This window comes from Chaetura pelagica, unplaced genomic scaffold, assembly GCF_000747805.2.
Source record: "Chaetura pelagica isolate M959 unplaced genomic scaffold, ChaPel_1.0 scaffold637, whole genome shotgun sequence".
NCBI lineage: Eukaryota > Metazoa > Chordata > Aves > Apodiformes > Apodidae > Chaetura > Chaetura pelagica.
The window spans coordinates 1,366,268-1,391,179 of NW_009953950.1; the positions used below are offsets into that span (position 1 = coordinate 1,366,268).

Sequence of the window (24,912 nt, forward strand, 5' to 3'; positions counted from 1 at the left end):
AAATTTACTTAGGTAAAGACAGTACATAAAATTTAAATAGTTTGTCAAATTTGAAGACATACCAGAGCTCCTAGAAAAGCAATAATGTAATTACTGTCTCATACCTGTGCCAATGAGAGATGGAATTTACCTGCCCCAGCCTGTGTTTTATTCATTTGTTGGTAACTGTGAGATGTTGTAGTAGCTATCCTTCTCGTCTTGCTTATAGGTACCAAATACAATCAGCCCTTGCACTAGCTGCTTACTATGCATAACTCTGCTAAGACATAGCTTTTAATACTGCTGATACAATCCTCAGACATTACACCTAATATATTAAATTCTGTTTGAATGTACAGAAATAGAGTGCTTTCAGAACTTACTTTTATTTGTAACTTTTCCCAGTGATGCACACTGAAAGGTCCTCAGAACTTGGGAGTGTTTACTATGAAAAATGCAGATGCAAGTGTACTAGGAAAACCCAGTCAACCACAAGTGTTGCTTCAGAGGTGCAAGAACAATCACACAGTGTCAAAAGTTTTGTCATTTCACTTTACTAGGAAGACATAGCCCAAAATGCTAAAGCTGTCTTGAAGCAGTGTCTTCTATCCAGAGAGGTCACAGGAGTCATCCTTACTGTTTTGACAAATTTAGGTACAAAGCCAGATTTCTGTCACTGTAATTCGTTTTCTGATTATCTTTTCTTCTGGCTGGACAAATCCTGTGTTCCTTTGTGATAATTACCAGTGTTAGAAATGCTGATATAAAGAAGTGCAGCACCTGATTTTTTTTTTAACTAAACTCTGCTCAATAAGTCACTGCAAATGTCTCTTCTACTCTGTTAAATTACTTCTTAGCTTTGCCATTACAAGAAAGCCAGCAAAGGAATGGTGGTTTCTGCCCCTGACCCACCAATCCTCCTTTCAAATCTGATGGAAATATACATGAGAACAAGAAGTCAAAAGCTTATGATTCCAGCAGAACATGCTAAATGTTTACTCTTTGAGTGCGATGCTGATGTTCTGCAACATGTAGCATGTCACAGTGATTCTCCGAGTTCTCCGGTGTAATACGTTGCATCTTAAAACTAGAACATTAAATACTACCAGGAAATTACTGAAAGAGGGACAGTGCTGTAAGTCTTGTGTCTTTTTCTGAAGTTTGATACAGAATTCTTTAGACCAAGACATGACTGTAAAGAAAAGCCTAAACTTAAGAGCCTAAAAATTCATTTACTGCTTAAATAACTTGCCCTAAGTAACTTTTTTCAGGGTAGTCAATGTCCAGCACTTGAAGCTCGTCAGAGCGTGCTCCTATTCATGTAAGATGCTTAAACAGAGATGTGAGAATCAAGCTATACTATGTGTACAGTGTTGGTTTCTGGTATCAAGACTTCTAAACTTCATGCTTTATAAAACAAACACTAAATTGGTCCAGGTCAAGGAAATAATCAAGGCAAAACTGAATTCTATGAATGGTCCTTGAGAGTTCATGTTCCCTTACCTCTGAATTCTCATGCAGTAGTATTACAAAAGCAGTCACATATATAACTAGCAAGGGCATTGTTTGTTATGCTCACAAGAAAACTTAAGTTTATCACTGTTCATATCCTGTATTAATACGAAGCTCATCCTTCCTGTGAAGGAAGTATCCACTTTAAAATACAGTAATATTCTGATGCACTCAGAGAATATTGTAGTCTGTCTTTTATAATTTAATGCAGATTACAAAAAGTCACTTAAGAACAAACCAGCAAGGGAGAAAACAGTTCAGCATGCATTAACAGGAAATCAATACCAAGTTTGATGAGAATTGCAGCATAATTAATCTTTGACAATGTGCAATTATCATTGTAGGAATTTTGGTAAAAAGAGCACTAGACCAGAACCTACAAAATGCAATATGGTGTATTTCATCAAGATAATAGATCACAGAATCTGAATATTAGAAACATAGCATCTGCAACAGCAGTTTATTACTGGTCCAAATTACAGCATTTGCTCAACACTAAGAACACGTTGGCAAATAAAAAATGATTTAAAAGCCTGTCACTCTCTGCAATATGCATATGTAAAAGAAGTGTAAAAATATTTGCTTTGCAGATCATTAAAAAAATTACATATGAGCACATACTCACAAAATCAGTTACAGTGGATAATCTTGTTCAAATTAAGAACAAGAAGCTATAACAGCAGTAAATATGATCAAGGATACAACTGAATCAGAACAACCTAAGGGTGGTTTTTAGAAACAAACACAAAAAAATTCAGACACAATGTCCATGAGGACTCATTCCTCTGAAGCACAAACATGCCTGCTGGAAGCGATGAAAGAATTACACTGGAGGAACGAATGAAGTTAGTGGAGATGAAACAGAATGTAACTTACATTACTAAGAAAGCATATGAAATCTTACAACAATCAATTTAGAATTACTATGTAACACATCTTCCATATAAAAACTGAACAGATAGATAAGCTTTGTTTTTAAGTTACAAAAATAAGAGCTCTTGTGTTTGTACAGATTACACAAGGTTAAGCTCAGGCAAGGTTAAGCTTAGATTTCTATGACAGTCTCTTCAGAGCAATCTTCATTCCTTGAATTCAGCCTGCTGAAGTAAGTTCTTCTATCCTGACCAAGTATCCGAAGAATACTTCTTCATTCTTCATGTTACACTACTCAAGCCCCTTTATCCCTGTTTCCCCAAGCAGAGTCCTCATGACATACTTCATGATGCTGTCAAACAAATCTTTCATCCACCTTTTGATCTCAGCTTGGAGAGCCACATCATGGGAATGTTTAACAAGCAGTTTGAGGACTTCATGAGAAACCAGTCACATGATCAGTCATCTATTCAAATTGCTACACCGTGTACTTGTGAACATGAGGTCCTTTAGTCTGAAGCCTTTGATTTCCCTTCTCTGCACTTGCCCATGGCTAACTGAGGATGGTGCCGTACCTATTCGTTTCCCTTGTCCAGTTCATTTGTCTCTGACCTGCACAAGACTAGGTCAGACACTAAGCCTACATTTAAATTACCAAGCCTGAAAGCACTTCTAGGCTCCAGGACCAGGATGCATATGTTGACTGCATCTCATGTCTGCACAAGTGGTGAAACCCTGGCACACCCCATTTCCCATCCTTTGATCTCCCTAGTGACACACAGAATGAGAAGGAAGGAATGATTATGCAGCCTGGCCACACTTTAACTCAAGAGGATAAAGGCAAGACTTCAAGAGACACTTCCTTGCTACCTAGAAGTAGTGAAAAACATCACCTCTTTCACATTTCTCTTCCAGCCTAAGAAGAGACCAGATCTGGACTCTCACACACAGAGCTGAACTAATTGATAAATGAATCAGAGTGGTTTTAAGAAGTCAGTTTACTTTGTGTTAACTTAAGAGAAAACTTTTAGAAGCAAAAGACAACTGATATTAACCTTTAATCATGTAAATGTTATAATGAAATCATGTAAATATTAATGTTTCTTTACATTTTCTTGTATCTTACAGCAGGTTGTGAACAGTCCCCCTCACCCCTGCAATGTCAGGATGGAAGGATTTTACAGAGCTCCTTTATTATAAATAACTTCTTGAAATAAGACAGTCATCAAAATAAAATGCTATTACTTAAGTAAATACACAGCCCTCTAAGCTATTACTTCAGAACCACTCTAAGCTCAAACTCTCCTATTCCCTTGTTGACGAGATTGAACATTGAGAGAAGTCACTGTGGCCACATGGACAACTTTATGTACCTCAACTATACAGTAAATAAGTTATTAAAGACAAAAACAAAGGCAAATCCCTTATCTCAGATTTATCAAATTCAGCTTCCTTGAACTTGTAAGATTAAAACAGCTACTGTCCAAGTAACTACTGTGGGTATACAATTTACTTCAATCTTAATTTTGTAAAGCCTTTTTCTTAGGTGTAGAGCAATGCAGCAAATTGCAGAGTAAATTAATACATTCCAAAGGCTTGGAATAAGAAGTTCAAGTTATGCCATACAACACATAATACCACGAAACTTAAAAAATGTGGTAATACTGTATTACAATTACAAAAAGTGTAACTTCACCACTAAGATATGAGCGCATTTTAAATGTACAGTCCAGTAATCTTTATTACTACAAAATCATCTCAATCAATGGTGTCACTGCAGAATTTTTTTAAGCTTCTCTTTGTCCAGTGTCAAGATACTCTACAACATTAGCTATTGGATTTGCATTATCTCCTTTAATAGATTTTAAAAGGCAGGCAGATTTTCAGAGAGAAGCGGCTCTTCACTTTTTGAAGTAGGTTTTTTTAAAGGCTCTTATTTCAAGTTTCCAACACAAAAGATCCTACAGTCACAGCTAGAGAATTGAGCCATAAAATCCAATAGAGAAGTAAGCTCTTGAGAAGACAAACCTTCAGGGTTTTTTTAATGAACACTGTAAATTTCTGGGCACAGACACACTAAAACAAAACTAGCTTTTTCATTCACTTGTTATGCTCTCATTCACTTGTTATGCTCTCATTCAGAAGTCTGAAATGCCATAAATGTAATAAACTTATTAAAATTTGTAGGAAATAAGTCTCTTGAGTATATTCTTGGCACTGACCCATAAAAGGCCATACTAACATAAATATTCAACAGACCCCTGCAATGTTAAACAGGACACACTGCCTTGAAAAATCTGACCAAGTTCATAGTGTATTGTGAAAAATAATTTATGTAAGATCTCCAAAGTTAGCTTGGCTTTGCTAGTCTGAATACCATGTTGCCATACTTAAATAAGGTAACATTGTTAAAAAGGTTTCAAAACCTGTAACACTGCAAGGCTGAAAAAAAGGTGTTTTAAAATTTTATTTAAATAATTTATTCCATACATAAGGCATATACCATAATTTCATCGCTTTAAAAAAATACAAGAAAAAAAATACTGTTTCTCTGTAAGTAAAATTTATACATGTAATAGTTGCATCTAAAACAGTTCATATGTCATATAGATGTTTTGCTTAAGTTAATTTTTGATATGTTATAAACCTCAATATGTAAAAAGTAAGTAGACAGCATTTTGTTTTGTCTTGAATTCGTAACTTAAACGTTATGTCTTTTTTGTTTCTTCCCAAAACCAGATCTTCATTAATAAAAAAATCACTGCACTATCTGTTTGAGATCAAACCTCTAAAAATCATTTAAAAGCCAAGAGAGGAGCAGAAATTTCAACAACGGTAGAAAATTTGACTTTACTTGCCCACTAATTGCAAGTCAGAAGAAAAATCAAAACTATCTTTTAAATTCAGGGAACAATAACACTGAAGCATATACACAAAAATGAACTTACCAAGAAGTGGAAGAGTTTGGGTGACAGGAGCAGGTACATTAGTAGGTGCTACAGGAGGTGGAACAGTTCCATATATTTTGGAACTATCAGTAGTTTCAGCATTCCCTCTGGATCCAGAAACCACTGTTGGGATGGGATTTCCTACAGAAGAATCTTTTGCAGTGTCTTCATTCACACCAGTTGCTGTAGCTAAGAAACAATGCATTGACATATTAAAAAAAAAAAAGTTGGCCTTTCTGATTGCATGAGATTGTCCTTCTACTGCCACCTGCCCAAGATTGAAACACTTACAGTTTGGGATGTTTACTGCTGGAGTGTGAGGAACAGATACTGGAGGAGTTATAGGTGGTGGTGGTCCAGGAGGAAGAAATCCTATAAAAAGGTATATATCATCACTGAGTATAATTTTACCAAAACATGTGTGCGCAATTTATATGGCACATGCTTTTATTTGCTATACGGTTAAAAAAACAAAACCAAAACACAAAAAACAAACAAGACTTGATATTCCTAAAAAAATATATGTATACCTGGGGGTAAATGCATTGGGTTGAAACCAGGCCGTAAAAATGGAGGCGGTGGCGGTGGTGGCACTCCAGGAGCAAATCCAGGAGGTGGGATTCCTAAAGGTGCTGTAAAAGCAGGTGGTTGGAGTGCACCAACCACAGGAGGACCTGATGGATGTGGTGGAACCTAAGAAAAAACGAAGGGGAAAAATGTGTTACTGCAAGACTGAACGGATTATTTGTTGTTCAGCTGTGGACTGCTGCCCTATGTGCTTTGTCCATCAGAACAAGAAATTTTAAGCTACCTTAAATTACTCCGCAACAAGGTGACTTACATAACTGATCTAATTGGCAGTCGAGCTCCTACAACTTAAAACATAAACATTGATCTTGTTTGCCTTTGTTCTTAAGGAAGAAAAGAAATCTTCTGTGGTAAACTGATATTAATGGATGCTGGTAACTCATCTAAATATACTCTTTACAGAGTAGCTGGAATTAATTTTACCATCCAGCACGGAACATCAACGCACACAACTATGGAGCAATTAAAGACCTATTATTTTTCTTTTTTTTGCTACCTGAGTTCCTATAATATTTTAGGGTGACTATTGATTCCTTATTCATTAATTTTCAAAATTAATTAATTTATATCACGTTCTGAATGAAAACTGATTACAATTCAGTTGGCCTCTAGACTAGTATTTGTGAGATTACTAAAAAAACTATGTTGAATATGTGGGAAACAAAAGGAAAAAAGCGTAATCAAAATACTTTCTGTATTTCAAATTGATGTATTAAAGCAAAGGAGAGCTGTGTACTCAAGTGAGCATAACTGACTCACATCCATGACCATTAAATTTTCAGAACTACTACACTAAGACCCTTCATAACTGATTTTTTATTTCTAGAGTATAGGAGAAGCCTTTACCATTTTCTTCTCAGAACTGAAAGAAGTAGCATTAAACCAAGGTAAGCAAAATATTCTCCTTAAACCTGAAGATGCCATGCACCTGATACCACTTCAAACTTCTGTTCCAAGTTCTTTACCTATGGCTAGGTTAGTAAGCTGAGGCACATTAGAACTTGTGCCATTAAAATTTTAAACTAAATCAATTACAGTATACTTTAATTCATTAGGCTTTAGTGTAAACCACCACTTTTATTTTTAAATCACTTATTTATTGGCTTATAACAGCCTGCTGATTAGGCCCTGGCTTGAAGTAAAGGTAACAGCACAGGATGTGAGAAACTACTGGATGCAGAATGAGAAATTGACAGATGTGACAGATAACAATGTAAGAAACTGACCAAAGTTATGTATGGCTCCATAAGGGATGGCTGGATTCTGCAGGTGGTTAAGAGGATGTTATGTGAGCAAAACAAACTTCAGAGACAAGTAGGAAGGAACACTGGGAATCTTCTGGGGACTGAGACCTTGCAAGGTCAACAGTGCACAGGTTAAGTGTATGTAAAAGAAGGAATTGATGAGGGGTATTAAGAAGGCAAAAAGGTTTAAAAAGAGGGGAAATTGCTAAATGCTATCAGTCCTTAAGTAGCTAAAAGCTGAGAAAACTGTAATGAAGCATGTGTACACAATGGTTTGAGAAGGTATAATGGATAGCAAAATATTGTGATGGAACCAGAACAGAATTAATATCAAAGAAGGATGATTTAGAAACATATTAGAGGATATTCATAACTAATTATCCAAGTTTAATTGCTGTACTTCTAAAGAGTTAACCCTCTAATACATAATTATAACTAACACATTAAAACCTTTACTTTTAAGCAGAAGGATAAAAGGCAGGCAGTAAGAATCTGTGCACAAATGTCTCAACATCTAATTTAAAATACAGTCTGAAGTATAAAGTTTCTGTTTGTTAAAGAGACTGACCCAATAAACATTAACAGATAACAAACACAGAGGACTGGTGAACAGTTCCAGAATAATAGCTAATGAATTGGATTAAACAGAGTAACAAAGGCTACTAGGGAGACCCTTTATTAATGAGGAAATAAACACTGGGAAAACCTGGTATTTTATTAGCAACACTGGAAAACTGTAATAACTAATCTCTCAATAACTGTAATGCAGACTGTCAGGTGCATCTCAATGCAAATGTCTAGGGGTTTTGCCTTTGTCCATGTACAACTATTTCTTAGTGCACACCTCTTGGATTGTGACTTGAAGAAGAATCATCAGCCCTGTGAACTAAAGGAGCACAGTCTACCTAGAGTGCTCCAAACAAGTAAATACCTATTTAAGCACACCTGGAGTCTTCAGAATGAAAACTGCGTAAGAGGAGTCTGCCAGTTTCAATAAGAAGGGCACAGGATGGACCAATGCACAACTCCCACATCTAGTTAGAGGCACAAGGAGAATGTGGGATCAAGAAATACAACAGGAAATCTGGGAGGTACACATTCAACTTGGACTCTGGTTTCTGGCTGAAAATCCATTAAATTAAGAAAATGGACTTTGTGTTGGGAAACTTAAAGAAAGGGCAGCCACAGCAAATCCCACGGACTTCAATGGCTAACCCTAGCAAAGCCTGAGACATGGTGCACTCTAAAAGAATGGCAGTTTTGGTAGGGTAACACCAAGCTTTGTCAGGAGAATGGAACAGCAGTTGCCCAAAACCTTGTCAGTGAATATGCAACACAAGAGCTCTTAACCGAAACTGACTCAACAACCAAGAAATATACTTAAGCTGATCTTGGACACTGCAACAGGACTTAAACATAAACACAGACCTACCCTTGGAGCAGACCACTGAGGTGGATTACTCAGACCTGCAGGAGTGGGACCAGATTCAGCAACAGGTCAGAGATCTGAATCTACAGGCAAGGAAAGGGCTCACTCCAGTGGCAGAACACATCAGAAGTATTTCACCTATCTTGCAAACAAACCACGACACTGTGGCTAAAAAGAGGCTGTGTGCACTACTGAGGCCAAAGAACCATAATTATCTAGGCAGGCCATCATTCTTGAAAAACTGGTATGAATTTTAAGTGCTTACTACATAGAAGTTGCCTTCATGGGTCAAGGTGACACTAGCAATAGCAGGAAGTCACTCTGCAGTTAGTTACGGGCTCACAGGTACTGTCCAGCAGAGCAGGGCTCCATCCCTATGTGTGCAGCCCATGCTGCAGGGTAGCACTGAAGGCCCACCCATTCAGGCTCACCAGAGCAAGGAACATGCAGCTCTCTCCCATCCTACTTTAAGCATGCAATTGTTAGGGCTATGGGCAGATCACAAGCTGCTCACTAGGCCTGAAGTTAAGCTTCATGAAAAAGGTCATTAAGGGCATTAGAAGCTACTGGGCACAGCATAAGAAACCATGAGATGTGGCAGATAATGTGAGAAGATGACAATACAGACAGTGCTGCAAGGGATGGCTGGATTTTGTAGGTGGTTAACAGGGTGCTTCATGAACAACAGACAAACTTCACAGATAACCATAAAGGAGCACTGGGGATCTTATGTGGAAAAGGACCTTCCTGTGAGCCAAGAGTGCACAAGTAACCATATCCAGGAATACCATACAAGGACAATATTACTTAGGTAATTATATAATAAATAGCAAATCTAGGTAGGGATGCAGCAAAATTGGGACCAACGTGGGAAAAATAATTAGGGGAGAGTTGTTTAGTTGGGAGGAGATTGGAGAGCAGAAAGACAGAAGGTAAAAACACAATAAAAAGGAAGGTCAAAAAGTGACAAAAGGGAGAGCAAGTTATGGCAAAGTTGTCTGGGCAGCCCCATGCTTGATCAGTGCAGCCTCACTGAGGACAATGCAGAAAGCCTGTTCTGACATACCACATGCATCAAACCTGCTTCTCCAGTCAGAAGGACCAGGGTGGGCAGGGCTAAGAGGCCTTCTCTCTGGCTAAGAGGGGAGCAGCCAGAGGGATGGGTCAAGCAACCTGGTGTCACTGTATTGATGCTCATTCAGAGCTACCCAGCACTCAGAAAAACCTCCCCACCTCTTAAAGTCCTGAACACTGAAGCCAAATACAAATGAAGGTAGTTCTGCTTGTATCAAGAGAACAAATATACATCAGCTAATTAAAATGCAATGGCACCCTACAAAGTAATTTTAAAAAAACAAGTGGAATATAATGAGCTTTTTTCTTTAGGTCTTAATATAATTCACAGATTAGACAACATGTTAATTTTACTACTAACATCACTATAATTACAGCTGAACTTAATATGCAAGTTTTAAGAACTATTTACAAGTTATTAAACGATTGTAATTCTATGGCCAGAGAACAAAACTGAAATGGTTGAGTATAAAACAGCATTAAGAAGTTTGTAAGGAAACCAAAGACAAAATACAGTTCTCTCATCCTGGCATGAACTTATGAAGATCCAAGTTTCTTTGCTGCAGTAAAAAACAAGCTGACGGGGCTGAGACAAGTAACCAGCACACTCAATATATTCTGAAATTGTTTTTTCTCTTTACACTTTCTTTTTCAGCATGGAATTAAGGACAACAAACAAAACCACTACTATTTAAAATACAGCTACTGGCTAGCAAAAACTCTCTTGACATGAGAAAACTGACTTAAATGTTCATTTACTAATAATACCTCATAGCATTTCAGGAATTCTGTGTCAATACAACACAAAATGTTCTCAAATCACATAACTGGCTGAATTATATAGGTCTTCAAATAATTTGAGTTCTTGGTCTTTTCCGAGGAAATCACATTTTTGCAAGATGTAAAAGAGCTTTTTCATGCCTTCTCCCATTTGGGAGAATATACACTACTCTTTTAACAGTGATAAGAAGGAAACTCTTACTATAAAAGTAGTAATGCACCTGTCCATAAGTAAAGCTAAAAGAAATACAGATTATAAAACACTGGAGGGAGTAATTATTATTAAATGTTACTTGAACTGATGGCAAAATTTCAGTGTTGTATTGCTGAACGAACATAGAACATCAGCTTTGACTGAAGAACCATTGTAACAACAAAGGAAGAGCATTACATTTTTTGTATTAAATTCCCAAAGGTTTGTTCAAAGAGATTACACATGATATGAACAAACACGAAAGCAACGTGCATAGTTTAGAAGGTCTACAACTGATTTATCCCAAATAGTAAGGAAAATTAATTAGGAAAACAGAAAAAAAAAAAAAGCAACCATAAAGCTGGAAGGATACAATTCATCCCAGTAATAAAAAGAATCTACAGCAGTAACTTATCCAGGACTGAGAGAACAGATACTAGCAGAGTCCTACAGCACTTCAAATAAAGATCTGGCAGTACATTAATACCAGAGCAGCAGTGAGATTTTGGAGCAAATTCTCCATCAGTCCCACTAACCACATGCTGACTCAGTTCCAGGGCTGTTGTGGCCCATGCAAACGACATCGCTTTTCAGGGAAATCAAATCAGATGCTCTGCATTTCAGCTGGGCACAAAACATCCTCTAAATCCTAATGGGATCAGGTTTTTTTCAAGTCTTCTATTGCCACTGTGACTTAGCAGAAAAGGAATGTTCTCCTATGAGAACCCATGAACGTGCCCAAATAATAGATTTCAGATGCATACTTAATTTATGACACAGTAAAGTTATCTTCATAAATTGACAACATAGTCAGTCTGCTAACAAGATCATTTTTAATTAGAGACAACAAGATTACAAACACATACACCCAAAAATCAACCAGTTACCGTTAATCATATTTCCTCCCTCTCTTTAACTTAAATATAGCCAGCCTGAATTATTATTTAAAGGAAGTTTTTGTTTAGATATCCAGAGGAAATAAGAAGCAACTCTCACCTGTGGAGGAGGTACTGTTATTGGTGCAGGCATGGGAACAGGAATTGGAACAGGTAAAGCTTTAGGTATAGGTGAAACTGGCTCATTATGTGTAGCTTCTGCACCTCCATTTTGAGCTACTTCATTTTCAGACTTCTTGGGAATCCCCTTCCACTCTAAACAAAAAAAAAAACACAACAAAAAAACCCCACAAAATAACAACAAAAACAAACATATATGTATCAGCTCAGTAGCAACAGACAAGTAGTCAAGTACTGCCAGGTAAAACTACTATGCTTTGTGATGTTTACAAAACTTACATAATTAAAAATATTCAAATAATGATAAGCACAGAGCTAAAAGGCATTTAAGCATATTTCTGACAATAAAAACTCCAAATTACTTGAAATACAGGGCAGCAAATCACTGAAACATATCAAGTAAATAGATTCCTTTCATTAGTAATTTAACAATTCTTTGCACTGAAAGAATTTCATACATGCCCAGGACTCTGAAACACATTATCTGTAAAAAGAACAGCAAGGCTGTTTTAGGACAAGCTGTTTTAGGACAAGCTTTCAACAGATTAATTCCATTGCTCCTGAGCAAGAAGTCAGCAGCTTCTTCACAAATTTGGCAAGCCATGAACATTTTCAAATCTTGCACAAAGGATTAAGGAGAACACAGCAATAAAGAACTGCAGCAAAACAAATGAAAAATCAAACGCAACCTTTAACTAATTTTACAGAAGAAACATAGCTCCTATTGTTTGTCAGAACTTCCTGGGAAAAAGACAGCTAAGCAGAAAAGAGGGATCAGTGAAGAGGTATTATGGGAAAGAGAAAAGCAAAGAGAAGACTGGAACACACTGTGGTTATTATGCTTATCATGAGTTAGTCTTTCATTTAAAGGACATATTCAACGTATTTTTGTGCATTTATCATGAAAAGATGCTACTATTTCGAATAAACACCACCTGACATGGGCAAAATGGACAGAATGACAAAACTCTGAAATAAGGTTTCAGTAACTAGACAGCACACCAAACAATGGTTAAAACCAACACAGTCACCTAGAGTACCAACTCAAAGAACTTAAGGCAATTTCAATTTTTGTTGCATTAATTTAATATTACTTTTAAAATCACAACAGCCAGCACACCAGCAACTCTATATTGATTTGAAGCCTGTAGCTGATTTGAAGCTGTTGATTATAACAAATGTAAGTTTCTTAATGCAACCACAGAAGCCTGCTATTTTCGCTGCTCACATACAAAATAATGAGAATTCTATTTAGGCAACTATAAATACAAAACTTGCTAAAGGAACTGAAAATGTCACAAGTGTGAAAACTATAGGCACTTGTTTTAGATATTAGGCAGTTGCTGTCAGCTCAGTAGCTACAAAAGTACTCCAAGGCAGTCTCCTCTGCTAGGGCTGCTTTGCACAAACTGGGAAGGGGGGAGGAGACAGGGACAGGATGGGATGATTACAACCAGGCTGGCTCTGGAGCTAACAAGTACAACGCACTTGTATCATGCATTACTATGAAGGGCAAACAGCAGCACAGCTGACAGGTCACCTGGTACCCACGTGCATTTTTAGCTCAGCCTCTTGCAACACAGCTGCACAACTCCTGATGAGGGGCTGTCATTCACTGCTTACAAACTCTCTCCAATCTATAGGGGTTACACATGCTGCATTTCCTGACCATTTTCAGGATTTTATATGCACTTCAGAGTTAGGAAAGTCAGTCACATAATTGCAGTACATCAGCACAAAAGGACACTTTTTTAAAAGCTTTTGAAGATGGAGCAATACCTTACCTGGACTAAGAGTTTCGTTGTCCAACATTCCTCCTTCACAGAAACTTTCAAGATCTTCAGGTTTCACTTTGTCCCATGGTATGTAAGTAACACCTAATTCTACATCCCAATACTGCTTGTAATCTGGCTTTATTCCTTTATTCAAAGCCCATGCAATCTAGGGGGAAAAAAATCACACGTGGTCAGTAAAATGTTTCTGGTTTAGTTCTTGCAAAATAGCATTTTGATTTGAGGCTAAAAAGCAAAAAGAACACTCTGAAACAGCAGGACAAATAGGTTAGAAGGGTTTTTTAAAGCAGACTTAGTTCTTATTTCTTGGCTTGACTCCTGCAGGCAATTTGCAAAAATCTATAAAGGCAGTTTCTTCAAATATTCCCCAATCACTAAGATGAATTCTATTTCCCTTGAGAGGAAAGCATCACACTCTAACATGGTGTTCTACAAAATAACTTCACTAATAAAAGCTTTCTTCCTCAGTTATTAGTATTCTTTGTAGGATTATCATAGACAATTAAACTCAGTTATAAGACAAATAACCAGCAACAAGAAAAACACAGTTACAGTCCACTGTAAAGACTAAAAGGACACAATTTTTGTTGGTTAAAGAGACAACTATTGGCAGTCTTTAATTAGTCTGAGTTCCATTAGTCACATTATAGAACAGGAAGAATACCTATCCATAAAAAAGCAATCCACTCACATCAATTTACAGAATACCACCTCCAGAACACACAGAAGTCTAAAACACCCCAAAGTCTAGAACAGACTAAGAAGGATTATGGTAATTACAGTAACTTTAGAACAGCTCAGCATTTGCCAAGAAGTACCTTTATAGATTTCTGATTGACTTTAAAGTTTCCTCGGCTCAGTTTCTGTAGGGCACGGTAAGCATCTTGTCTGTGAACCATTACAATATAGGCACATCCTCTAGGCGGTATCATCTGTTTGTATTTGAGGAAAAAAACATTGGTTTTGCTAGCACATGAACAAAGTAATGAGCAATATACAAATGTTCAATTACAGTACGGTGGAATGTCAGCAGGTGTTGGTGTTTCATAAAGAACTATGGAACTATGAAAGAGAATAGTAGTTTAAGAGGCTAAGACAGGCTGTGTTTTCTAGAAATAAAAATTTCTGGTAAGTTAAAAGCAACTTCTTATGTGGAAAGCTTTAAACTCTATTCCACGTAAGAATATGGGCAACTGTTGTACATTTAATCTTTTACAGTTGTTAAACAGTAGTGTTCACGTAAATGCTGTGGCAGTGAAATTAGCTACTCTGTCAGAAGTATCTAGTATCCCACTCTAGTATCCCACTTCATTCCATATGATACAAGCTGCCAGCTGCACTTTCACACTCTTGGTTTTATCTCTAGTTTTGTAATAATTTATTTGTAATGCATTTGAGAAAAAATGTCTGTTGATTTATAAAATTTGTGAATAGCAAGAAAACTGCAGTCACTTCTTTTTGTTTAAATCTTATACCTATCAAAACAGCTATCATTTATATATATAAAATATCTTTAAATACAGAAAAGCACAACTGTTCTCCATGTTTTTTACTAAAATGACAGAAGAGCAACAAGCAAAAGAAACAAAAGCACCAGCTGAGAGTCCACATCTCACTAGTCAAACAAAATGGTGCAGACAAGGAACTCAGTTGCACGTTACATATTCTGTACCCACCTCCTCAATAGCCCCTTCTCATTTAATTCTCTCCAGAGAAAGCATGATTTTTGTGAAAATTATCCTATTATCCCTCTATTATCCCCAACAGCATTTTTAAATTGCAAGAAACTAAGTAACTGCCTTCTTGTTTTTCTAAAAGGTGGCCAAATTAATTTTCATGTTAGAAAACACAACCATATATGAAATGAGAGCTCTTTGACTCTTTTGAATGTATAAAAAATAAAGCTGTCTTAAAACAGTTTGAAAAGACTTTTTCTAACCAAGGTGTATTAAAGTAGCTTACACTGTAATATTTATACTTACATTTATTGACTCAATCGGGCCAAACTCCTCCAAAAGACTTCCAACATCTTGTTGAGTTGTCCTTTTGTCAAGTTGTCCTACCCAGAGCGTAGTACTACAAACTACAACCAAAGTTAACACAGATTGTAAGAGAACTTGGTAATACATGGCACAAGACAAAATGCCAAATTAGTAATTTTAAAATAGTCAGTTGTTCAAATGAGAAAGCCAGCTAATATGAAAATCTAAATCTTTAGGAGTGTTTGACAGAAACCTCTTCTTCTTGTCTGCCTGGAGCTGTGTTAACACTTTATGTCAGCAACTACACCAGAATCACTGTTAGAATGAACTCACTAAGCAGCTCTCTAGCTAATTAATATGGAAGAAACCCACAAGTTCCAACGATCATGAGCTTTGCAAAACACCATAAAAAGGAAGAACATGCTTTGTTGCTAACAGTGCTAAATTAATGATCTCAACACACACAGTGGATATTTTGCAACAAGGTAACTCACTCTGCTTAACATGGAATCCAAGCTAAAGGCCACCATTCCAAGTTGTGGATGGTGCTTACTGGCAAGATGATAATTATTTAGGGCAAGACACCCACTACTAGCAAGATTTTCTTCCAGAATGTGGCAACAATTGAACTACAATGATTAATCAAACTTTTAACCTCTTCAGTGACTAAAGTGACTATTCAGTGCAATTTCTTTCTAGAGTTAAGTGAAAAATTATTGACACAAGCTTTTTCTTCCAGGAAAGAGTAAGCAACACCCTTGTTGCACTTCATTCTTCCAAGGAAATAAAAACAGCAGATGAGCTTAAAGTATCACATTCGCTGAAAACTACCACAGCAACATTTAATACTCATCTATGTTTTGCCCTCTAAGTGAAGTAAAACTGCAATCCCCAGAAAGCATTATGTGACAGAACCTGGAAGAAATGCTGTCAAAATCTTAACCCACTGCCATAAAGCTTTAAATGAGCAGCTATTAAGTCTTTGCATTCCTTTTCCCAGAGAGGTTGTGGAGTCTCCTTCACTGGAGACATTCAAAACCCACCTGGATGCGTTCCTATGTGATGTACTCTAGGTGACCCTGCTCTGGCAGGGGGGGTTGGACTAGATGATCTTTCGAGGTCCCTTCCAACCCCTAGGATTCTATGATTCTATGATTTTAAACTATTGGTATTGTCATTCACTAGGCTTTGACTAGTTAAAACTCTTTTTTATATAAAAGGGACGAAAACTAATGTCCTCCTTTCACTTGATGATTCTAGAGAAGTTTTCACACTTTCCAGGAGTATTCAGAAGACAACACTACATTTCCTCTATAAACACAGGCAAAGCCAGGATTATTTCAGAAATCTGAACATCAGCTTTTGTGTTTTCCAGGTCAAAGCTCCCCTCCAGGTTTGAGACACACAAAAAAATCAAATCATTATAAAATACATAATATTGTGCTCTACTTCTTGTTGCTCAATCTGCTTTACCTTACATGTCTTCAATGAAAGAAATGAAAAACATGGTGTTTCACCTTTTTCTTCCCTAATTTTAAAGCCAAAATATTTCTGACTTGGAGATAATAAAAAAATGCCAAATTGCCTACTACAAGTAAAGGCAGTACAGGGATGTGTAGTGAATTTTGTTCTCACCAGCTTATCAACAGTTCAGAAAATAAACCACAGTACAGTTTACTTCTATTTTGTTTGGATGAGTCTTGGAACCCATATCAAATAGCAATAAACCCAAGAAAAAGGAATAAAACATTTTAAAAATAACACACATCAGATTATCAATTGTCTTCTGGAACATTCTGAGCAGATAACATACACTGAAGTTAAGTGGTCAAAATTAAATTGATAAAAATAGTCTAATAGATACAAGCATTTATTTGTCTTGTTAGCATTCCATTTTACATAGGCATAGAATTGACTGTAGTATCTCCACCTTCACAGACCTCTGAAACTTATTAAAGAAAATACTAGACACAGGCAAAAAAATTCCACATATAAACCAGGAAGACGTCGAGCATCTGCAAACAGTATTACAAGAACTTGCAAAGTTACATAGGCAACAAAGAGAAAGAATCAACTTACCACTAACAGTTTCTGACTTGTTTGGTGGGAGGCCTTTCAACCTTCGCTCTTTATCCCTCTCACGTTCACGCCTTTCTTGTGACCGAGACTTTGGAGAGTGTCGGCGTCTATCTCTGGATCGCGACCGAGATCGTCGATGACGTGACCTTCGAGATCGGGAGCTAGATCTTGAACGTCTCCTTTTAGGTGACCTAGTTTAAACCAACAACCTCTTACGTTCAATCTTTCTGACCCAGACATTGACAGATACACAACTATTTTAGATAACTATTTAAATAATCAGGCAAAAGTTCTGCCAGTAAAAAAATAATATAAATACATAACAGTTAATTCATATGCAGTTAAAAGTAGAAAAAATTATCGCAGTAGCTTATTCATGCACTCCACCTGAACAGTTGATTATTATTCAGTTTCTTCTGTTAATTTTGTATTGCAGCTGACTTTCAAAACTATGTCTGTGTCAACACAGAAAAAGGTGACATCTGCTTAAGTGAGGAAAATGTTTATTACTTTTACAAAAGAAAGCTACAAAGGAGATTTAAAAATAAGTTCTGCCAGTGAAATTGTATTTGACATCACGTTCAAGTTCTAAACCAATCAAGGTCTGGAAGAGAGAGTAAACCTTCAAAGAAGTCATATGAAACTTGGCAAAAGAGAAGACTCGTAACTAAGTAGATAGCTTTGCTTTAATCCCGGAGCCAGATTTGTTAGGTCAGCTGAGATGTGTGAAATGCTGCCTCTATGACAGGCACACTGGATTGTAGAATCCTTCATAAGTGTCCTTAAAGCACAGACAAAATTCAACTATCATGTTCTGCTTCTCTAAATTTTTTTCCAGTATTGACAGGAATGGAAGTTACTCTCTGCCAACAAAAGAGAACTGTATAGATACTTAGTTTTCCTTAGAAGATAGATGACTTTCAGAGGTACACAATTAAGACTCACTAATCTGTTCATCATTACCACTGCACTGAAGCACATACAACATTTGGCTGCATTTACAGACAACTCCCCTCAGAGGTAGGAGATCTCTTCCAGAAAGTGAGTTCAAATAAAGCCCTTGACAGTTTTTATTTGACCAAGAAATTTCACTACTGTTGTCCATATGGAGAATAATACACAGACAGCAATTTATTGTAATTACTCATTAGATGAAACTGAAATTGACTTTTTAGCTACATGTGTATTTTGGCATTTAGTCATAGAATGCAACTTGTACAGCACAACTGGGCATCACAAGAAATGACCTCAAAGGCAGTATGCTGGGCTGGGCACCCAAAAAGCCAACTGAAAATACATGTAGAAAGACTATGTCCTAAAGCACCAAAAAATAGCTCCACCAGTAGTAGTTCAAGGAGTAAGAACCTCTCCGAGCGTCATCTCTTCCACCCCACAGTAGATTTGTCAGCACAGAACCTGATTCTCTGAGCTTCAGATCATCACAGTAACTGTCCTTAGTACACACAGAGAATTAGTAAAGCATTTTCAAGTGTTTGGACATGACACACTGAAGTTCCTTGTGTTAAGAAACAATACTTGATTTAACACACACCCTCACTAAAAGAACTTCCACTACTTTACCTTGATGCAGATCTAGACCTTGACTTTCTGTTGTCAGAAGCATGACGTTTTCCCTCTTGAACAACAGGTGGCTGCTCTACTTCCATATCCTAAAATGTTAAGACAATGGATGTTATGGGTGAGTAACACAAACATTTCCTTTTATTTTATGCCTAGACTAAATTACGTAACAGCACTAAAATTATATTGAATATTCACAAATGTGAAATTAAAATGTCATATAACTCTCCTCAGAAGCGTTGCCATAACTTTGTAGTCACTAACTGGGAGGCAGTCCAGTATTAAATTAACTTAATACAACCACTGCAAAACCACAGTAAAAATAATTTACACAAAATTCTCATTTTCAATTTGCATATTTTCAGTCATTTTCAGTACAGCATGTACCTCCACTGAATATTATTATATTTCTTAGTTAAGGGATTTTGGTCTGTGATCAAAACCACAGGCAAAGTAAGGTCTATTAGAAAACTTTTCCCCAAGGTGTTTGAGAAACTACTTCAGGCCATATATGTAAGCACATTACAATGTGGTAAACTAGAAAAATGCAGCAGTAAGTAATTAAAACAATACATAGAATCCAAGATTCAATAGATTTCAAGACTAACACACTAATTACAAAGATACTCTTGAGAAGTGTCCCTTCAATTCATGTGGAAAGCAAGAAGTTATTTCTAAAAACTATGACATCACAGGTCACCACATAAAGACAGCTTAGTACCATGTCTTTCTCATTTTAAGATTTCCTTTTCTTGGAACAAAAGAGGTAACTACAGTTAACTTTAAAAAAAAAAATACAGCCTCATAGATAGACTTGCTCTTTTCTTTCCTCTTATTAGCATCAAACAAACAATATCCTCCAAAAATCTTAAGAATGAGAGAGGTGTTTACAAACACTTTGATTTTTTAGAAGTTTTACAGACTTCTGAGTCTATTTCCGATATCTCAGTGATCTACCACTCCCATAAAAACTAACTTTTCCAGATACTTTATCTCAAGAATGAGATTGCATTGTTAGAATTCCAAAGAACAAAATATTCCTGAAGCATAATGGGGACAAGAAAGGGAGGATGAGGGAAAATCAGAAGAGGAAGGACAAAATGCAATCCAAAGCCTTTCACAAAAGGAAGCATAAAGCATCCATATGCTGGTTTTGCTAGACTTCTGAAATACCAGACTTGTTATGCAGCACTGCAGTTGTCCAACTTTTCCTCAGATGACCTATCTCTCACAGTCATCTCTAGACACAGTTACCATGAAACTTCCTCTCCTGAACAACAGGAGCATTTAAGCTAGTTTATTGCTATTAAGTTAGCATATTCCTCACCTGCTGATGTGGTTTCTGCATGTGTGATTCAGCCTGTACTGGAAAGGGAGACTGAAAAGTTTGCTGCACAGGTGCTGTTGGTGGAATCACAGGCTGAGCCATGGGTGGAAACTGCGGGGTAGGCAAGAGACCAAAACCTGACATTTGCCCATTAGGAGGAAGTGGAACCTTTGGAGCAGAAACAACATAGAAACTTCCAGTTAGGAAAAAAATTACATTAGCTTTCCCAGTTGTCTAACATAAAATTGTATCTCTGCTCCAAAGTCACAATAAATGACCAGAAGCCCGAGAAAGCCTGAAAGCAGGTCAAATATTTAGTGTATAAAATAAAAATCTTGTTCTTGAAACAGAGAACAGAGAACTAAAGCATGTTTCTTGGTAAAGGTGGAGGGCTTATCCATATTCACTCTTCATTAGGAAACACCATTTCCTTACTTCTCCACCGAAGGAAAACAACAAAAATCGAAACCACACCACAACAGTGGACAAGGGAAAACCCTGAAGTTACCTGGTGACGCATTGGATCCTGTTGTATTCCTATCATTCGCTGCTGAAAAGGATCCATATTTGGGAGCTGAGGAAAAACTGGCTGTTGTATAGCTTCTCCTGGAAATCCACTAAAATCAGTAATGATTTGGAGAGACAAGTCAGTAGATAGACAGATTATTTGCCTTTATTTTACATATTTCAATACACATTTACACTTCCTCAAAAATTCAGACAGCAAAATTATCTTTATTATATTCCCATTTTCTCTCTAAAAAGTGAAAACAAAAGGAGAAAGAGTGGCTTCCTTATCTTTCCTCCACTGTAAGAGTAGTCCTTTAGCATATCAAGAATGCTACATAAAGGTTTAAATCTCTATTCCCCTTGTATTTGTGAGATATTGCTAAAGATCTCAGTTTAAGGAAATTTTTCATGTAGGTTGTCTGCCTTAGGATATCTTTCTTACTTTCCAGTTCCCTTTTTGAGAACAGAAGTAGTAAGCCTTTTCCTCCCAGAAAATAAATTTGTCATACTTTTTCTGGAAAAAAACCCACAACTTTAGTTTGGGAGGAATTCAGGGCAGAGGAGAAAGGGATATGAATATCACAGAAGGACTACAGTAATGCCATTCACTTCCTGATTCAACACACAGAATGGACAGTGCTCAGGGAACCAATGAGGCCTGTGCATTTAATAGGATCTGTTTACAGAAGGCAGTTTGTGTAAGGAACTGAATGGGTTTTCATGAAGATAAAGGAATTTCATGGTGATGTGAAATGAAACTTTGTAATATTATAAGACACAGCTGCCATACAATTCAGATTATTCTGGACAGATCAGTTTTTCTTATAGAGTATTACAGATTTTGAGAGTCCAAAATGAGACTATTGTGATCCAGTCTTCAGAAGCATTGTACAGACCTATAAGGTAATAAGGACAGAGGCTTTGGAGTGCTACAAACAAAACATGAACAGCCTGAAGTGCCTAGTCCAATGATCTCTAATTGGGCAGACACAAGCAGTTCTCACATCTGATGTACCTCGTCTTTCTGTACTCCAGAGTTCCATCTGTATTATAGGGAAATATACCACCAATTTACTTAAAAGGCATTTTATTTAACTAATACTCATGGAACACTGTAGTGTTCAAGGTGACAAACATAGTAAGAAAGCTAACAAAGTTAGTTATTCTATTTTTGAGTGCAGGGTTTGGATGGCACATAGAGAAAATAAGACATTGGGCCACATACTGAAACAGGGAAAAAAGAAATAGTGACTAACCCAGGTATTGAGCACCATCCAGCCTGTGCACTGAATGAGAGAGGGGTCCTGTGGAAAAAACTAGTATGTGATCATGTAATTTAAAACTTCATCATAATGTATACCTAAAGGGAAACAGGAGCCCGAATTAGTTTGTGGGCGTATTTAATGTTTGAGAACGTAAAGCTGCAAAGCCAATTTTTAAAATAGTTAAAGCTACCACAATGTTTGGAATAGCATCTTTTCCTCAGCAGCAAAGCAAAACAGCTGATTACTAACAGTGCCCTGACACATTCAGTTGTGCAACAAAAACATGGAACTCATCCTGAAACCACAACTGAGCTTTTCTCCACAGAACACGATTCCTCAATGGACATGTCAAACATATACCAAATCACCAAAGCAAAAAGACAAAAAAACCCACCCCAAAACACCAGAAGTTGTTAATGTTTAAACTTTGGACTACAACAGTTCAGCACTGAAGTAACTTGGAATTTTAATCACCTTTCTAACTAAACTACAGATTTTCTAGAACAAAGATTCGTTAGTTTTCATTACACAAAACTTACAAAGCTGGCTGAGAAACTGAAGGAGAAGGAGCTGAATCTTCTTTCTTTGAATCCTCCACTGCTTCCGGTTCATCATCATAATCAAACCGATCTAGCAGTTTCTGAAAGAAATTACATTGAACCAACTATTTTTTCAGTATTTTATACAACAGGGAGCCAAAATATTCTTATTAGTGAAGTCTTACTATATATCTAACAGTTCTGAAATTAAAGACAAGGTTAGAATCAGAAAAAAACCCACTATATTTTAGTACACAATTAAAAAAATGTCCAAACCTCATTTTATTCAGCTTCAGAAAAGGCAAAGGTTGTAAAAAGAGGAAGCCCACCTTTAAACAGAAAGAAAAAATTGCACCATTTTTCTCCTAGAAAATGGAGGACATTGAGGTACCCATCAAACAGCCTTCTGCTGAAAAGAAAAAATTAAACATCCAGAAAAAATGAAGACTTACTTTGTCAAATGAAGTTTTTTGCTCAGGTGCTGGGAAAGCAGCTTTTTGTTCTGGTGGTTGTGCTGCTGCAGTTTTCAACTGAGCAGTAATAGCTTGAACCTGAGCCATCACAGTGTTATCTATGACCGGTGATTGGGGTTTTTGAGGCTGTTGAAAAGTCTGAAGAATTTGCTGAAGCTACAAAAAGATAACAGCAGTACGTGCATAGTCTTATATAAACACATAGTATTTCATGAGTTGTAGGATATTAGTGCTAAAATATGGCACAGGATGAACACCAATAACAACCCAACTAAACTATGGTGAAGTTTCAGCAATACCAAAAGTCACTTTTAAAATACTTCAGTAACAAATTCAGCAGATCCCAAGATTTCAATATTCAGGCCTTTCAACACTGCAAATATTTAAATGGACCAAATTATAAAAGTCAACATTTTGTTTAGTATATTCTGCCTGTTCTTGATACTCTGTAACTGCATCAATTCAGAATTAATCCTTTAGGAATAAATATCCATAGTTACTGGATAGAAGGATCACAGAACAAATACTGACATTAACTCTTATAAGTTTTCCACTGAAGACCTCCAGAAAGCTTTTTGTTTTGCTTCAAATCAAAGACATTATTTGCATCATTTCCCTCCTCAGATAATATAAAAACTGAAGTTAGAAGGGAGCCAAATATAAACAATTACCTGTTGTCCTTGCGTTGTTTGAAACAACTGAGCTACAGCTGCAAAGGCATCAGAACTGGGCAACTGTGGCACAGTAGGTACTGAGTTAGCAGTAACTTGAGGGGGCTCCGAAGGAACCTTTGCTGGAGGGGGTGGCGAACCTGAGAGTTTCACAGGAATCAAAAAAGCTCCAAGTTACTCCAAAACATTCATTTTACTCTTCAGTGCATACACCTGCCTCCTCAAAACAACTGCCTATCTGCAATACTCTATTTAACCCAAAAAGTCCTACCTACACTACCCTAACTGCATATCCTATTCATTTCATTTTGCCTTTAACTGCTCTCTCCATTCACTGCTCACACCTGTGCATTATATACAAACAGAAAGAAAACAAAGAAAAATGGCCTGAAAGCTAGTCCAGCATGGTACTTTAGATCACAATTAACCTTTTAGAATTGTAAAATTTTAGAAAAGCTAGAAGCTATTACTTAAACAGTGTTAAGCAATGGATATCAATGCACTTAAAGGGCTCCAGAGGGCTGCAGCACCCCTCCTATGAAGACAGGCTAAGAGAGCTGGGCTTGTTCAGCCTGGAGAAGAGATGGTCATCAGGGAGACCTTACAGCAGCCTTCCAGTACATGAAGGGCCTACAGGAAAGCTGGGGAGGGACTTTTTAGAAGGGCATGGAGTGACAAGATGAGGGGTAACAGCTAAAAGAGAATCAATTTAGGTTAGATGTTAGGAAGAAATTCTTCACTGTGAGGATGGTGAGACACCGGCACAGGTTGCCCAGGGAAGCTGTGGATTCCCCCTCTCTGGAAGTGTTGAAGGGCAGGTTGGATGGGGCTTGGAGCAACCTGGTCTAGTAGGAGGTGTCCCTGCTCATGCAGGGAGGTTGGAACTAGATGGCCTTTAAGGTCCCTTCCAACCTACACCATCCTGTGATTCTATGATTCTAAATTGTTAGTTCTGGTTACAAAGTTCTAGACTAATTCTTTTGGATGAATATTTCAAATCAGTCATGGATCATTTTAAGAGCAACTGAGTTTCTCTTAATATTTTGTTTTCTAGCA

The 24,912-nt window shown here is 37.0% G+C and overlaps 1 protein-coding gene across 1 annotated transcript in view; it reads right to left on the reverse strand.

The window, feature by feature from the left end:
• Window positions 1-24,912, reverse strand: part of SCAF4 (SR-related CTD-associated factor 4) — a 34,452-nt gene that overhangs the window by 3,812 nt on the left and 5,728 nt on the right. Inside the window, exons 5-19 of the mRNA XM_010001822.1 lie at window positions 23,857-23,996; window positions 23,165-23,341; window positions 22,713-22,813; window positions 22,165-22,212; window positions 20,907-21,015; window positions 20,399-20,566; window positions 19,072-19,160; window positions 17,491-17,681; window positions 15,412-15,512; window positions 14,248-14,361; window positions 13,421-13,577; window positions 11,617-11,771; window positions 5,843-6,005; window positions 5,604-5,684; window positions 5,313-5,501 (exon numbers count right to left, since the gene is read on the reverse strand). Coding sequence (XP_010000124.1) covers window positions 5,313-5,501; window positions 5,604-5,684; window positions 5,843-6,005; window positions 11,617-11,771; window positions 13,421-13,577; window positions 14,248-14,361; window positions 15,412-15,512; window positions 17,491-17,681; window positions 19,072-19,160; window positions 20,399-20,566; window positions 20,907-21,015; window positions 22,165-22,212; window positions 22,713-22,813; window positions 23,165-23,341; window positions 23,857-23,996 — 1,983 coding nt within the window. The remainder of the gene's footprint in view (window positions 1-5,312; window positions 5,502-5,603; window positions 5,685-5,842; window positions 6,006-11,616; window positions 11,772-13,420; window positions 13,578-14,247; window positions 14,362-15,411; window positions 15,513-17,490; window positions 17,682-19,071; window positions 19,161-20,398; window positions 20,567-20,906; window positions 21,016-22,164; window positions 22,213-22,712; window positions 22,814-23,164; window positions 23,342-23,856; window positions 23,997-24,912) is intronic.